We start from the raw sequence: 15,366 nt of genomic DNA on the forward strand, positions 1-15,366 counted from the left end.
CATAACTGGCGGGGAAAATCTACGTGGAATCAGCTGTGCAGACCTCATGTGTGACAGGAATGCAGGTTGAGCGACTCCCACGTGCTTATATGGAATTCCAATGTACATCACCGCAAAAACTTTTTTTTCTCGCAAAAATATTTTTTTTTTGTCGGTACTTAGAAATTTATAAAACTTAGGATTGTAATGATGCGTAATGCATTTTAAACACTTATTTCATTCAAATGTTTAAACCGTGGCCTGTAATTTCATTTTTTTTTTAACATTTTTATTTTTTTTTTGCAAAAGTTTCAATATTGATTGATTTATTGAAAATCAGACCAATTATAGGCTAATTAGGTGATTTTTCAAACCGATATAAACTTTGAAAAATATTCGCAACGGCCTAAATACTTTATTTTTATTTTTTTTTGCTGTCAAAATTTTTGATGTTATCGATTAAAATAAAAATTCATTCATCAAGTTTTAGAAAAAAAACCATATTTAAAAAAAAATCCCTCTCCCTTCCACAGCGACTCCTTCCAGTCGGAGCTGCTGCGCCAAACGTGGCCCGAACTTTTCATGATCGGCCTCGCCCAAGCCAGCGGCCAGCTCTCGTTCAACACCATCATGCTGGCGCTGATCCAGTACATGAAGACGCTGATCCTGAACAAAAAGTACGGCAGCGACATCATCAACTATCTCACCAAGTACGTGCTGCTCATCCAGGAGCTGGTCGGAGAGCTGCAAAAGCTGAACCTTACCGACCAGGAGTTTGCCTATCTGCGGTTGCTGTGCGTGTTTAACCCAGGTGAGTTTTGGGGAGGGGTGTTTGTTTGGAGGTTTGGTCTTATTTCTTTTCTTGTTCTAGACAACATTCTGCAGGACAACGTCAAGAATCAGCATCTGGCGAAGATCCAGGACATGGTACTTACCAGCTTCCGCGAGTATTACCGCGCCAAGCACAGCCGGCTGATGGCCGCCGGGAGTGAGGAGAACATCCGCGAGGACGACGAAGAGGACGAGGACAGCTATTACGAGACGTCGAGCCGGCACCAGCAGAAGCGACGCCAGCGGCAAAACTCCGAGCAGCGGCTCGTCACGATCCTGATGAAGTTGCCCACGCTGAGGGCGCTCAACTCGAAGCGCGACCTCGAGGATCTGTTCTTCAGCAACCTGATCGGGCAGGTGCAGATCGAGAGCGTGCTGACGTACATTCTGCAGACGAACGACGGGGCGGCCACGTTCGCCGGACTGGTGCGGAACTATGCGCCGGCGGCGGTGGCCGTGAGTGCCGGAGGCGGCATGGACAGTGACGATTGATTTCAACCCCCTCATCTTTTGATATAGTATTGTTGATGACTGATGACCACCGAGAGGGCCTAGAACGAGAGAGAGAGATGGATCTTATTATTAAAAACAATTTGACTGATTGACTGTTGAAAAGATGCAAGAAAAGCAAACAATTTAATGAAAACAGCAAAGCTAGAAAAAAAACGTCTCTTCCAAAGTCTGCAAACTGAAGGTTTTTACATATACTTACGTAGGGTTGTTAAAACGAAGAAAACAAAAAGAAAGAGCAAATTGCATTAACGATTTTTGTAATAAGCAAACTTAAAAGTTAAGCTAAAACTAGCAACTAGAGCAAGTACCCAAGTATTATTGTTAGAAAAACTTACAGACTTTCCCACAAAAAAAAAAACTCACAAAACCCACACACACACAGACTACAAATTAGAAAGTAAGTCGTCAGCTCATATCAGACAAAGCAAACACAAGTTAAAAGCAGTTTTCTACTTAAACAAAAGGCATAATCGCGTAGAATAGAAAATAATAAAAAACGGAAAGTGCAGTACCTGCGGAGGCAGCAGAAAAGAAATAAAGTTAGGTTTCCCCTCGTTGAAGGCGCGCATGTTGAAATGAAGAAAAGTTTATTCGAAAATGGAATGGCGAATAATTCTCCCTTCAAGACTGTTGTTTTTCAAGTGAGTGTGCTAAAGAAGACTCACGCGCGTAGTTAAAGTGCGCAGATTGAATATAAAACGATAGGTTTTTTTCATTTATTCATTCAATGAATATACAATTAATAATGTGTTAACGCGTTAAGAAAATAAATTTAGTTATATATTTATATCAAACAGCGTCGTTATTTATTTGTCCAAAATTATTCCCTTTAAATTCTTTAGGACGTCTCCACGGCCGGGGTGCAAATCAAATTTGATCCAGTCCTATAAATACCGTAATCAAATTTGTTATCTTAAAAAAAACTCCGTTTTTTCAACAATAGATTGCAGAGTTTTGGCACCGTGGGGGGGCGATTCATGCCTAGAATTCTAAACGTTTGGGGCAAAAAAAATAAGATTTTTATTTTTATTTTACTTCTTTTTTGTTGATTTTTTTTAGTTTTTTTATTATTTTTTTAATATCTGAATTTTTATTTTTTTTTAAATTTAATATCAATCTTTCGATTTTTTATTATTTTGAAATTTTTTAATTTTTTTTTCTGCATTTTTTTATATTTTTTTTTCTTACTAAAGAAATGTATAGAATTTGTTTTTGGATTTGGCTTTAGATAGGGGAAATTCTCGTATGTTTGGCAGGTTAAGCTCTCGCTCTTAACTCCATCCAATTTGCTGATTTTCACTATTTAAACAGCTAATTTTGTAAAACTTTTGATAGAAACTTGCTTGCTCACTTCTTATTGAGCTATTTATCACTCGATTTCAGTTGAAAACGCTTTTAATTAGCTTTAATTGAATGTCAAAGTTCTGACCTGCCAACATTAGAGGCACGCTTTAATTAGATGCTGTTCCCCTAACTGTCGTAATCCGAATATTTAATCGAGGAAAATTAATCGGAAGAATCGCCGCAAAATTATGATTGTTTTTTTTAATGTTTTGATTTCTAGCTAAACATTTTATTATGGCATAAAACCTAAAACCGCAATTTGAAAAAATCGCCGTTTTTTAGTTCTTTTTTTAATCTTATCTTTTATTTTTATGCTTTGTTCTTTAAATTTTTGTAATTTTTTTGTTGAATTTTTCGGTTTTTTGTAGATTTTTTATCTGATTTTTTTAATTTTATGATTTTTTTTTATTTTTGATTTTTTATTTGGTTGTGATTTTTATATACATAATTAATAATGTTTTTATCTTTTTGATTTTTTTTAGGGTTCTTTTAATTTTTTTATTATTTTTTGGATTTTTAATTTTTTGATAAATTTTAATATTGTTTTCAATCCGTTTAATTTGTTGTTAAAATTAATAGTTTCTTACATATTTTTTAATATCTCTTTTTTTTTGTTTATTTTGATTTTGTTGACTTTTAATCATGCTGATTTTTTTTATTTTTTTTATTTCTTTAATATTTTAAATTTTTATAGTTATTTTTTTTTATTTTTTAAGTTTTCTGATTTTTATTTTTTTAGTTTTGATTTTGTGCCAAACTTTTGATCAGGGCCCAAATCCGCGATTGAGATATCGCTATTTTTGTTTGAATTTTTTAAACTTTTTGAATTTTAGATTTGTTATGGTTTAATTTTTAATGTTTATTTTTAATTTCTGTTATTTTTAAACTATTTGAATCTGATTTTTTTTTAACTTTATGAATTTCAGATTTTGATGATTGTTTTAATCACTAAGATTTTTTAATGAATAATGTTTTTATTTATTTATTAATGTTTTGATTTCATACCAAACATTTCATTAAGACACAAAACCACAGACTGCGATTCGAGAAAATTGCACATTTTTCATTTTTTTTTTTTTTGTTGTTAATCTTTATTTGTTTCAGGATTTTTGGAAACTTTGTTTTTTTTAGATTTATAATTTTGATTTTTCATTTTTAGATGTTTTTTTTATTGTTTTTAATTCATTTGATTTGTTGCATAAATTTGCAGTTTTTCTGTAAATATTTGATATGAATATCAGATTTTTTATTGAATTTCATGATTTTTTTTTTGTTTTTTAAACCACTCCGTTTTTTTAATTACATTTTTTTTTAATTTTAGATTTTTAACATTTTGTAGTTTTTTGATTTTTAATTCTTTTTTTTTGTTTTGATTTCGTGCCAAACATTTCATCAGGGCACAACATCAATAACCACGATTCGAGAATATTACTATTTTTCTTTTAATTTTTTAAACCCTATTTTTTTAATTTATTGGATTTGAATATTTGTTTTTAATTTCTGATATTTTTAATTGCTTTTGATTTTTATTTTATGTTGTTCAAGTTTGCAGTTTTTTGTAGATTTTTTTATCTTATATATTTTTTCAATTTTATGAATTTTCAGATTGTAAAGATTGTTTCAATCATTTGGTTTTTTTTTAATTTAAGTTTTTATCTTTTTGATTTTTTTATTCTTGATTTTTTTTTTACTTTTTTTAATGTTTTAATTTAGTGCTAAATATTTCATAAGGGCACAAAACTGAAAACCACGACTCGAGAAAATTGCACTTCTTTCAATTATTCTTTTTGAAATTTTTCGGATTTTTTATTTTTTTTATTAGTTTTTTATAGAATTTATAGTGTTAGTTTTAAATTTATTGATTTGATAATTTTTCAATTGTTTTTAATTCGTTAAATTTGTTGTTAATTTTTTTATTCCTTATTTTTTGTTTATTTTCAATGTATGATTTTAAGGATTTTGTTGACTTTTTAATCATTAATTTTTTTTAATTTCATTTTATTAATTTTTAGATATTTTCTTTTTTTTGTAATTTTTCTGATTTTTTTTTTAGTTTTGATTTTGTGCTTAACATTTTACCAGGGCGCAAACCCAAAAACCGCTATTTTTTTTCTTTTAATTTTTGAAACTTTTTAAATAACAATTTTTTTTAACTCAATTTTTAAATTTTTGGATATTTAATGTTTCTGTTTCTGATATTTTTTAATTATTTTTAATTCTTTTAATTATTATTATTTTTGAGCAGATTTTTTATCCGATTTTTTTATATAAGAATTTTAGATATTGATGATTTTTTGAATGTATAATGTTTTTATCTTTTTGTTTTTTTTTTTAGTTTTTTTTATGTTTTAATAAAGTGCCAAATATATCATTACGGCACAAAACCAAAAACCGCGATTCGATCTTTTTCAATTTTTTTTATGTTTTATTTTATTTTTGAATTTTGGTTTTTTTTATTGTTTTTTATTTGTTAAAATATTTTGTAAAAAAATAGTTTTTTGTATTTTTTTTTATATATGATTTTTATTTTCAATTTATAAATTTTAAGATTTCTTTGACTTTTTTATTATTTAAATTCTTATGTTTTCTTATGTTGTTGTCTTCTTATTCCAAAATTGTCAAACTTACGGACCCAATCCTGCAACTACGGGATTGTAAAATTAGTGAAACTTTGTTGTAAATTACTTTGTGGACAGTATTTTAGGGGAAGAATTAAAAAATATTTCGATAGTACCCGTAGTTTTAAAGATACTAAAAAGTCTGCAACAAAAATCGGGGTGCAAAAGTTCTGGTTGCTGTGCACCGTTAAAAGGATTTTTTATCTTTGTATTTTTTGTGTTTTTTTTTTATTTTTTTTTTGTTTTGTTACAACCACAAAAAAGCGATTCGAGGAAATCGCTGGCGAAAACTAGACCATTTTTTTATTTCCTATTTGAAAAAGAAGCTTGACTGATGGTATTTTTTAATCTACAAAAAAAAATCAGCAAAAATTATAAAAATTAAAAGAATTTAACATAGTTTAAAAAATACCAGAAATTAAAAACCAACATAAATCCAAAAAAAAAGTAATAAAAAAATCTACAAATCCAAAAGTTTAAAATTTTATAATAAAAATAGCGATATTCTCAATCGCGATTTTTGAAATGTTTGGCCCTGATGAAATGTTTGGCACGAAATCAAAACTATAAAAAATAATAAAATCAAAAAATACAAAAAGATATTAAAACATTAACAATCATCAAAATCTAACAATCTAGAAAATTAAAAAAAAAACTAATTTTATTTAAAATTGTTGTCACTCAGAAAAACCCAGATTTTTTTCATAAGAGCTTAAATTTTAAATGGAAATTTAAGTGCAATCAACTGAAATCAATTTAAAATTTCTTCTATTTTCGTCAAATCTTACATTTTTGAAAACTTATGACTGCATAATACTGAACTGTACGGTTGATAATGCATACTCCATTGTTTTTTTTTTTTTTTTTTTGTTTAAATGTTGCAATTCTGGCTTGTAAACAGTTCAACAAGCTCAATGGGTTTTCTCAAATTTCCTTATTTCAATAATGTACCACTTTTTGTCGCATAGGTTAACTATCTAATTGAGTACCCGACGCGATTGGTAGTGAACAATGTATTCCTTTGGAGCGAACAGTCAAACTACCACTCGAATCGGGTACTCCATTAAAGTGAACAATTTATTGAACCTTATTTTTAGAACCAACACAATCGGCACTGCAAGAAAACTGCCGAACAACAAGTGAAATGAAAACTAAGAAAAAATAGGGAAATTACCTAAAAAACCTCCTACTGCTGCTTGCCATCCGCGGCCGCCATCGGCACATCCTGAATTTCTTCCCCTTCACCCTCATCCTCCTCCTCCTGCTGCTCGTAGATCTGAATGTACGCCTCCGTCAGCGTAATCATCTGCGGCAGGATGCTCGTCACGTGCAGGTCCTGCATCTCGTACCACTGGTTGGTGCTCTTCTGCAGCACGTGGCACCGGTACGTGCCGGACTTGGGCTCGCCGTCGTGCACGATGTTCGCCACCAGGTTGTACTTGGTGAAGCGGTGGGCGCGCTTATTCTCCTCCGTCAGGATGTCGCCAAAGTCGATGTTTCTGGAAATGGATTAAAATAAGTTTGATGTTTGGGCGATTCAATTGCGAGCTACTCACTTGACCGGGAAGTTGACGATCGTCGGGTTCTTCTCCAGGAAGAACGTGTTCTTGGTGAACCGCTTGATGTATAAAATGACAAATTTGGGCAGGCGCGTGATCTCGAAGCGCTTCAGGAAGTTCTCCTTGTACGTTTTGTACTCCTTCTCGGAGACGGCGTTGAATTTGGCCAGCAGCTGGTACAGGTTGACCTGCGGGATGATGTTCTCCCTGAACTCGTCGATGAAGAGGGGCGTCGCGGGCAGATCGCACGTCAGATAGAGAAAGGTCGAAGTTTCGGATTTTTCCTGGTACTCGTCGGTCGCGAGCAGCAGCTGCTTCTGGACGTCGTCCAGCTCGGTTGGGGGCAGCTTCCGGGTGTAGATCTTCATCTCGCCGAGGAAGGTTCGGTTGACGACCGAAGAGTTGGGCTGTTTGTTGCCGCGGAGTTGTTTGTGCAGGCTGTGCAGGAACCAGGAGAGGAATTCGATCGGGTCGCCTTGTTCGGTGATCTGGAACTTCTTGCTGGACCACAGCACCACGGCCTGGAGCATTTCGTGGGGCGAAACGTGGGCTTTGAAGTTGCGTGGATTCCACAACTTCCTCAGCAACTCCCCAAACCGTTGAACCAGCGTGAAAGCCGTGTCTCCCGGCGGTCTCTTGGTGTTGGCGTAATTCTTCTCAATCAGGAAAAAGTCCCGAATCGGCTTCACGTGCGACAGCGACTGCAGAATCACGTTACAGTAATCGTTCGCCTTAATGTTGTTCATGCCCACGATTCCCGGCGCATAAATCGTCCCGTCCACCGTCCGCGACATCTTCTGGTCCTCCTTGTCCAAATTCCGTATATCCCGTTGACTGAACACCGGATTCAGCACGTACTTGATATCGTCCAGCGAAGAATCGATAATCTCGTAATTGTCCGGCAAACAGTAAAACTTCAACGTTTGCAAATTCAAAAACACATGATGAGCCTCCGCCACCGAGTGCGTGTAAGCGTGGGTGTTGGTCCCCCTCCCCTGAAAGTACTTGCCGCACACCAGGCACGCGTACACGTTGATCCGGGTCAACGACACCGAGCACAGCTTCTCAAAGTCAAAGTCCAGCAGATGCCGATTGATCGTGTCCAGATACGGGCACTGCTTGGACCGGTTCGCCGCCTGCGCCGGATCGACCTTCACCTTCGGCTTCTGCTCGTCCTCGTCGTCATCCTCCGGCCCGATGTCCTCCAGCCGGGGACGCTTCACCGGAGAGCCCCGAACCGGTCCCGAAACATCTACAAAATTTGGAGGTTAGTTTCACTCAAACTCTTCAAAACACAAGAAATAATCAACAAACTCACCGGATTCCTTTTTACGCTTGTGAGCGTCGGCCATGGCTAGTCAGAATGCACAAAATTAAACACTTTTGAACGGAAAATCTGGCCAAATTTGTAAAATAACCGGTCTCGAAACTCGAAACCGTCCGTAAACGTACAAAACAAGCCGAAAAGTTTGTTGTTTACAAAACCGCATCAGTGACGAAGAGTGACAGCTCGGGAAAATGAACGCTCTGTCGGATGAACTCGAACCGTGGTGCCAGATTAAAAAGTCAAAATAGTTAGGTCGCCAGCAAAACCAGAATGACGTAGGACTACGTCCAGAGTTTTTTTTTTTGTGAAAAGGACTTATCGACGGTAACATTTCAAAATGCACCATGTACACTTTGACACTTTCTGGGTTATTGCATATTCTGAAAGTACTCCTAATAAGCTACCTCTCCACCAAAAATGATCAAAAGTTACTTCAGTAAAGTCTGTTTAATCATGATTTTAAATAAAGTAACACAAACAAAATTTCTGCCATCAGCAGTTCCTGTTTATATAGCCCTGTCAACCTGTCAAATAAAAGACTACATGAACCTCGTGACGAAAAAAAAGCAACATGAAAAAAGCGCCATGTACATTCGGCGAAGAAAAACGAATCATAACAAAGCGCCCCCCTCAATGACAGCAGGGTGATATAGACGTTGGTGATTTCAAAAGGAGTTATGTTTGTTTTTTCTCAAATGAAATTACGGAAATAATGTTTTATTGAATTTGGATGAGCAGGTATCAATGAAAGCAACATTTTTCATCGTTTGTTATCATTAGAACATATTATTTTGCTTTTATATTAAAATGGGAATTGAAAATGGATGCTCAACATTTAAATGCGTTTTTCTCAAAAAGGATGGTGTGTACATGATGCTTTTTGAAATGTTGGCATCGTTATAAGCTGTTGTCTTTCATATGTTTAAGGACCTATTCAAAAAAAAACTCTTGACGTGAAGTTTGAATATGGGAATGGGACCTGGAATTTCTATCTTAGCTTTGAGGATTAAGCTAGATTTGCGGAATAAGTTCATAGACGGGTGATGAAATTAAGTACGTTATTTCGAAGCGATTACCTTTGCAACTTTACCGTCTTCGATAGTAGAAAAATTATTATAGAATAACTCTTAAGTGAAAAAAATTATGGCCCTAAAAATTATCGATTTATGTTGGATGATGGCGTTCGTCGCAGGTCTCATTCTTGGCATCAGGCTGCAACCGAAAGGTGTTTCGTCCAGCGATGAATGATGTGCCACGATGGATGCTGCGCATGCGGTTATTTTGGGCAGTTCCACACCATCCTGCGCGACTACCACACGGTTCGAAACTTTTACTCCTACTGCCGCTGCTTCTCTGGAGTTCTGGCCGGTCCGACGTCTGAGACGTGAATGATGCACCTGCATACATTGATTTTTCGTTCCGGCCCACAACTTCCCCTCTTTTTCGTGACCTACACTGGTACTTGACATTGCCATCCGTGTTTGGGAAGCGCTCAAAAGATTTAAAAAATAATACAATGCAAAATCCAACAAATTTGCCGCTAAATGTGGGCATGGCAGGGGAAAAATTTGTATTTTTTTTTATTTTGGCCATTGTTATTTTTCCAAAATGTCGAAAGTTCAACAATTTGCTACCCGATTTGATTCCCACCGAGTTTGCCCTCGAGTTCATGTTCAAGTCAAATGGACAGCAGCAGCAGCGAAAGTAAGCCAGATAAGGTAAAGAAAAGCTCCAAGAAATCGTTCCCTCTCCTTTGTTCTGCTGTTCGTAAAGCCATAGCTTGACCCATTTTCTTGGGAGGTGCGTATTGGCCCGTAGAAGAAAAAATCTGTCGACACCAGTCGGGAGCTAAGTTTTGAATGCGTATTTCTTAGATCTTTGGATGTCTGCTCATGTTGGTGAGTGCAAACATTACCAAAAATTCCAAGATTAACAAATAAAAAATAAAAACAAAAACTTAAAACTGATTTTTTTTTAAATGACAGATGTTTATCTCCAATTTATCTCTCTTAATTTGTTGAAGATTTAGGTAATTCTAAATTATATGGAACTTTTTAATTACCTTAGATTTTTTTAATTTCAGATTTTTTTGGAATTTAATGGTTATCGATTTTTTTGTTTTCGGATTATTTTGAAATTTTGAAAGTTGTATTTCCGTTTATTTTTCTATTTCAGTATTTTAGTATTTTAGTATTTTAGTATTTTAGTATTTTAGTATTTTAGTATTTTAGTATTTTAGTATTTTAGTATTTTAGTATTTTAGTATTTTAGTATTTTAGTATTTTAGTATTTTAGTATTTTAGTATTTTAGTATTTTAGTATTTTAGTATTTTAGTATTTTAGTATTTTAGTATTTTAGTATTTTAGTATTTTAGTATTTTAGTATTTTAGTATTTTAGTATTTTAGTATTTTAGTACTTTAGTTTTTTAGTATTTTAGTATTTTAGTTCTTTAGTATTTTAGTATTTTAGTATTTTAGTATTTTAGTATTTTAGTATTTTAGTATTTTAGTATTTTAGTATTTTAGTATTTTAGTATTTTAGTATTTTAGTATTTTAGTATTTTAGTATTTTAGTATTTTAGTATTTTAGTATTTTAGTATTTTAGTATTTTAGTATTTTAGTATTTTAGTATTTTAGTATTTTAGTATTTTAGTATTTTAGTATTTTAGTATTTTAGTATTTTAGTATTTTAGTATTTTAGTATTTTAGTATTTTAGTATTTTAGTATTTTAGTATTTTTGTATTTTTGTATTTTAGTATTTTTTTTTAAACTTCTGTAAATTTGATTTTTTCTAATTTTTTGATTTTTGAAGTTGTATTTCCGTTTATTTTTGTATTTTTCTATTTTAGTATTTTAGTATTTTGGTATTTTAGTATTTAAGTATTTTAGTATTTTAGTATTTTGGTATTTTGGTATTTTAGTATTTAAGTTTTTTAGTATTTTAGTATTTTAGTATTTTAGTATTTTAGTATTTTAGTATTTTAGTATTTTAGTATTTTAGTATTTTAGTATTTTAGTATTTTAGTATTTTAGTATTTTAGTATTTTAGTATTTTAGTATTTTAGTATTTTAGTATTTTAGTATTTCAGTATTTTAGTATTTTAGTATTTCAGTATTTTAGTATTTTAGTATTTTAGTATTTTAGTATTTTAGTATTTTAGTATTTTAGTATTTTAGTATTTTAGTATTTTAGTATTTTAGTATTTTAGTATTTTAGTATTTTAGTATTTTAGTATTTTAGTATTTTAGTATTTTAGTATTTTAGTATTTTAGTATTTTGTATTTTAGTATTTTAGTATTTTTGAATTTTTGTATTATATTTTTTTTAGTATTTTTGTATTTTTGTATTTTTGTATTTTTATATTTTTGCATTTTTGTATTTATTTTTGTTATTGTTAGTCCATTTTCAAACGTTTCACTAGAAATGAACTCTGCAACTCCGTTTGGCGACACTGCCAAGTTCATTTCGTCCACCGCGAGATTCACCATCACCCATCTGTCAAACTCGATCTGCGACTTCCAAATCCTGCGGCCGTAGTTGATTTTCAGAACATCAAATTTCGTCATAAAATCGCACAAAATCCGGCTAAAAAGTCTTCAAATCTTGCTCCCGCCAGCACCGCAACATGCTCTCGTTGCCCCTCGGTACCGCGCAGGCCTTCGCCCGGCGGATATTCCTGAACAAATGGTAAGAAGATCCGAGAAGCTGTAACCTCGAAAATGTGTCTCTAATCTTTTCTTGTTGTTGTTCCGCAGTTACACCAGCGTTCGGCCTTACGTCAGCGGTCCGGTCGAGGGTGGCCGGGCCAGCGTTCCGGATGGGCCTACGGTGAACGTTCCGTCGAAGGAGGTGGTGACGGCGTTGCCGCCGCTGTCGCAGCCGGTTCCGGACTTGGGACCGGTGCAGTATGCGAGGCCCGGGGACCAGAGCAACGTGACGCAGGTTACGCGCCTTTCGAACGGGTTGCGGGTGGCGTCGGAGAACCGGTTTGGGCAGTTTTGTACGGTTGGGGTGGTGATTGATTCGGGGCCGCGGTACGAGTTGGCTTATCCGAGCGGGATTTCGCACTTTTTGGAGAAGTTGGCGTTTCAGTCGACGGCCAGCTTCGGGGAGAAGGACGTGATCTTTAAGGAGTTGGAGAAGCATGGGGGGATTTGCGATTGTCAGAGCTCGCGGGACACGTTTGTGTATGCGGCGAGTGCGGACAGTCGCGGAGTTGAGGCCGTTACGAGGATATTGGCGGATGTGGTGCTGCGGCCGCGGTTGGCCAATGAAGAGGTGGAGTTTGCCCGGCAGACGGTCAAGTTTGAGCTCGAGACGCTGGGGATGAGGCCCGAGCAGGAGCCGATTCTGATGGACATGATCCACGCGGCCGGGTTCCGGGACAACACGCTGGGATTGCCGAAACTGTGTCCGTTGAAGACGGCGGATCAAATCGACCGGAACATGCTGTTGACTTACCTGCGCCATCATCACACACCGGATCGGATGGTTTTGGCTGGGGTTGGCGTTCCTCACGATGAGCTGGTCCGTTTGGCGGAGCGTTTCTTCGTCGAGGGATCGGCCACTTGGGAGTCGGAGAAGGTTCACGCTAAAAATCCGACCGGAGTGGACACTTCGATCGCGCAGTACACCGGAGGATCCAAACTGGAGGAATGTGCCATCCCGGTGTACGCCGCTGTCGGTCTTCCCGAGCTGGCCCACGTCGTGATCGGTCTCAAAGGTTGCTCCCACCAGGACAAAGACTTCATCGCGGCCTGCGTGCTGAACATCATGATGGGCGGTGGCGGTTCCTTCTCCGCCGGAGGCCCGGGCAAGGGCATGTACACTCGGCTCTACACGAACGTCCTCAACCGGTACCACTGGATGTACAGCGCCACGGCGTACAACCACGCGTACGGCGATTCCGGTCTGTTTTGCATCCACGCCACGGCACCGCCCACCCACGTCAAGAGTCTCGTCGAGGTCATCACGCGGGAACTGTACGCGATGCAGGGCCGACCCGGCGACCAGGAACTTCGCCGCGCCAAAACCCAGCTCCAGTCCATGCTGCTGATGAACCTGGAAGCGCGCCCCGTCGTCTTCGAGGACATTGGACGCCAAGTGTTGGCCACCGGCGAGCGGAGACGGCCCGAGCATTTCATCCAGGAGATCGGTAAGAACAAAACTCTCAAAACAACCCCACTTTTTCACCACCCCAAACTTGAATTTTGCAGAGAAAATCACCGCCGAGGACATCCAGAACGTGGCCAAGCGATTCCTGGCGTCGCCGCCGGCACTGGCCGCACGCGGAGAAATCAAGGGCATTCCCGACGTCAAGGACATCCAGACGGCGCTGGCCGGCGGCGAGGGGCGACTGCCCGGCAACCGGCGGCTCTCGCTGTTCCGATGAGCAGCAGCGCAGTCAGACTGCGTAAAATTTATCAACCTGTGAGTAAGCGTTAGATTTTAATGTCGTCGAGAAAATTTGTTAGCTATTAAAGAAGAGAGATAAATAAATTGGAACTATTGGAACGAAGAAGCGTGTTATGCGGTCATGAGCAAAAAAGAACTTTCCCACTCCGTGTGAATGAGGAGAGTCGCGGGCTCGTCCGGGATTTGAACCCGGGACCTCTCGCACCCGAAGCGAGAATCATACCCCTAGACCAACGAGCCAGTTATTGACGAATGAGCTTCGACGAAATCATATTATTTTGCAGAGGTCGCCTAAAGAAATTATTTTTTGAGAAACAATTTTACAAAAAGCGAATGATTTATTTAAATCAAAATTTTATCAAAATTCCTTGATTCGAGTTTAAGTACTGCTGTAAAATATTTCCCATACCGGGAATCGAACCCGGGCCTTCTGGGTGAAAGCCAGATATCCTAGCCACTAGACCATATGGGATATAAAATGAGATTAATATATTCTGTAGTGTCCGGGGTGGACACGTAATGAAAGACCAGTTACAAAAAGAAACTAACGTTTATTGCGTCTGGTTTGCTCGGTTGCTAACAACGGAATGACAATCTGAAGAGCGAGGCCTGACCGGCCTACTTGGATGTAACATCTCCCCCCTTAAGCCATCCTGTACGGAGTGGATTGAAGCGAAAGAGTCGCTGGAGATATCCGGTCGCCGACTGCGATGGAACAACTTCTTCAGCTTCGTCGCTTGAGTGATCGGCAGATTTGGTCATCTCGTCTTCCAGATTGGGTGTGGTAGCGGTAGGTACTGTACGAGCAGACAGTCCGAAATCCTCCAACAAGATGGTAAGAGGAGGCAGCTGGGCTGGCGGAAAGATCTTCGGGCTTTGAGTCTTCAACTTCGCAACGGAACGCCGGACCACGCGACGGCAGTCCTCGAGAAAAACGTTGTAAGTTTCGTCTCCGACTCGTTCGACGACCTTTGCTGACCTCCACCGCCGGGAGTTTCCTCGATGAACCCGAGTGAAGACAATGTCCCCGGGCTTGAGACTCTGCTTGGCCGTGGACGGAGATGGTTCGTGATTAAGCTGGAGCTCTTGATGTTGCATTGAACTTGGTCTGGAAGCGATGTGGTTCACCACGAAGACACCTCTGGAGTTGACCTTGGGCTGCTTCTTGGGCGCTTTCTTCAACTTGACTGGATGCTCGTCCTGCTCGGACGAGGAGCTGCTGGTGGATGTGGACGCGCTCGAAGATCCGGACACACACCTGCAATACCCCTCTTTGTGGCCAACGCGATTGCAGGTATGGCACACGTGTTCCGAAAAAGGGCAGTTGCGGACGAAGTGCATCTGACCGCATTTCCAGCAGGGATAGGGAGGCGTTTTGGAGTCCTTTCTTGATGAGCGCTGAGCACGATGGTCTGCTTTTGGGCCCTCCTGGACCGCGTGAACCGCTTGTGCTGAACTTGATGGTCGTCCAATCAGCGTGGTGTCCGCCTTGAGGTTGGCGTAGCGTTGAAATTCGTCGATGAGTGTCTGGAGGCTTACCGGGTTGCCCGCGGTTTCGGCTTCGATGCGTGAGAGAAGTCTGGCACGAATGTCTGCATAGTGCGGAGCTTGAAGTCCGCAGACAAAAATCAAACACTTGAACTGCTCAATTTTCAGCTTTTTGAAGTCGAAGTCCTCACACGCACGGTTGACCTTCCCTCCGTAAGCGATGATGTCGTCGGCATCGGATTTGGTCAATTGTAGACATCGGTAGCGCTTGTTGAAAGTTGAAGTTTG

At 37.9% G+C, this 15,366-nt stretch overlaps 3 protein-coding genes and 2 non-coding genes across 8 annotated transcripts in view; 2 read left to right on the forward strand and 3 right to left on the reverse strand.

Annotated features, from left to right (window-relative positions):
* LOC120415969 (nuclear hormone receptor HR78) overlaps positions 1-1,713 on the forward strand; it is a 30,149-nt gene extending 28,436 nt beyond the window's left edge. For all 4 annotated transcript variants that reach the window (XM_039577615.2, XM_039577614.2, XM_039577618.2 and 1 more), the window contains exons 4-5: positions 513-790; positions 851-1,713. In XM_039577615.2, the coding sequence (XP_039433549.1) occupies positions 513-790; positions 851-1,302 (730 nt within the window). In that variant the 3' untranslated portion in view covers positions 1,303-1,713. The remainder of the gene's footprint in view (positions 1-512; positions 791-850) is intronic.
* A 4,547-nt stretch (positions 1,714-6,260) lies between these two features.
* On the reverse strand, positions 6,261-8,306 carry LOC120416019 (U4/U6.U5 tri-snRNP-associated protein 2). The gene is made up of 3 exons (XM_039577675.2): positions 8,163-8,306; positions 6,842-8,096; positions 6,261-6,784 (listed from the first exon to the last, which is right to left on the reverse strand). Exons 1-3 carry the CDS (start codon positions 8,194-8,196, stop codon positions 6,472-6,474), a joined length of 1,602 nt encoding a protein of 533 aa, XP_039433609.1. The 5' UTR covers positions 8,197-8,306; the 3' UTR covers positions 6,261-6,471.
* A 3,358-nt stretch (positions 8,307-11,664) lies between these two features.
* LOC120415995 (mitochondrial-processing peptidase subunit alpha) lies at positions 11,665-13,696 on the forward strand. Its single transcript, XM_039577648.2, has 3 exons — positions 11,665-11,862; positions 11,931-13,330; positions 13,392-13,696. Exons 1-3 carry the CDS (start codon positions 11,801-11,803, stop codon positions 13,565-13,567), a joined length of 1,638 nt encoding a protein of 545 aa, XP_039433582.1. The 5' UTR covers positions 11,665-11,800; the 3' UTR covers positions 13,568-13,696.
* A 62-nt stretch (positions 13,697-13,758) lies between these two features.
* On the reverse strand, positions 13,759-13,830 carry Trnap-cgg (transfer RNA proline (anticodon CGG)). Its single transcript has one exon. It is a non-coding gene; the product is annotated as a tRNA-Pro (tRNA).
* A 160-nt stretch (positions 13,831-13,990) lies between these two features.
* Trnae-uuc (transfer RNA glutamic acid (anticodon UUC)) lies at positions 13,991-14,062 on the reverse strand. The gene has a single exon. It is a non-coding gene; the product is annotated as a tRNA-Glu (tRNA).
* Positions 14,063-15,366: the final 1,304 nt, after the last annotated feature.

Source organism: Culex pipiens, chromosome 2, assembly GCF_016801865.2.
Source record: "Culex pipiens pallens isolate TS chromosome 2, TS_CPP_V2, whole genome shotgun sequence".
NCBI classification, from domain to species: Eukaryota; Metazoa; Arthropoda; class Insecta; order Diptera; family Culicidae; genus Culex; species Culex pipiens.

Excerpts from the sequence above, each read along its gene's own strand:
- LOC120416019 (XM_039577675.2), bottom strand. The coding sequence starts at position 8,196 with ATGGCCGACGCTCACAAGCGTAAAAAGGAATCCG. Across the intron at positions 8,097-8,162 it reads CAAGCGTAAAAAGGAATCCG|ATGTTTCGGGACCGGTTCGG; the intron begins GTGAGTTTGTTG and ends CAAATTTTGTAG. Across the intron at positions 6,785-6,841 it reads ATCGTCAACTTCCCGGTCAA|AAACATCGACTTTGGCGACA; the intron begins GTGAGTAGCTCG and ends ATCCATTTCCAG.
- LOC120415995 (XM_039577648.2), top strand. The coding sequence starts at position 11,801 with ATGCTCTCGTTGCCCCTCGGTACCGCGCAGGCCTTCGCCCGGCGGATA. Across the intron at positions 11,863-11,930 it reads CGGATATTCCTGAACAAATG|TTACACCAGCGTTCGGCCTT; the intron begins GTAAGAAGATCC and ends GTTGTTCCGCAG. Across the intron at positions 13,331-13,391 it reads GCATTTCATCCAGGAGATCG|AGAAAATCACCGCCGAGGAC; the intron begins GTAAGAACAAAA and ends TGAATTTTGCAG.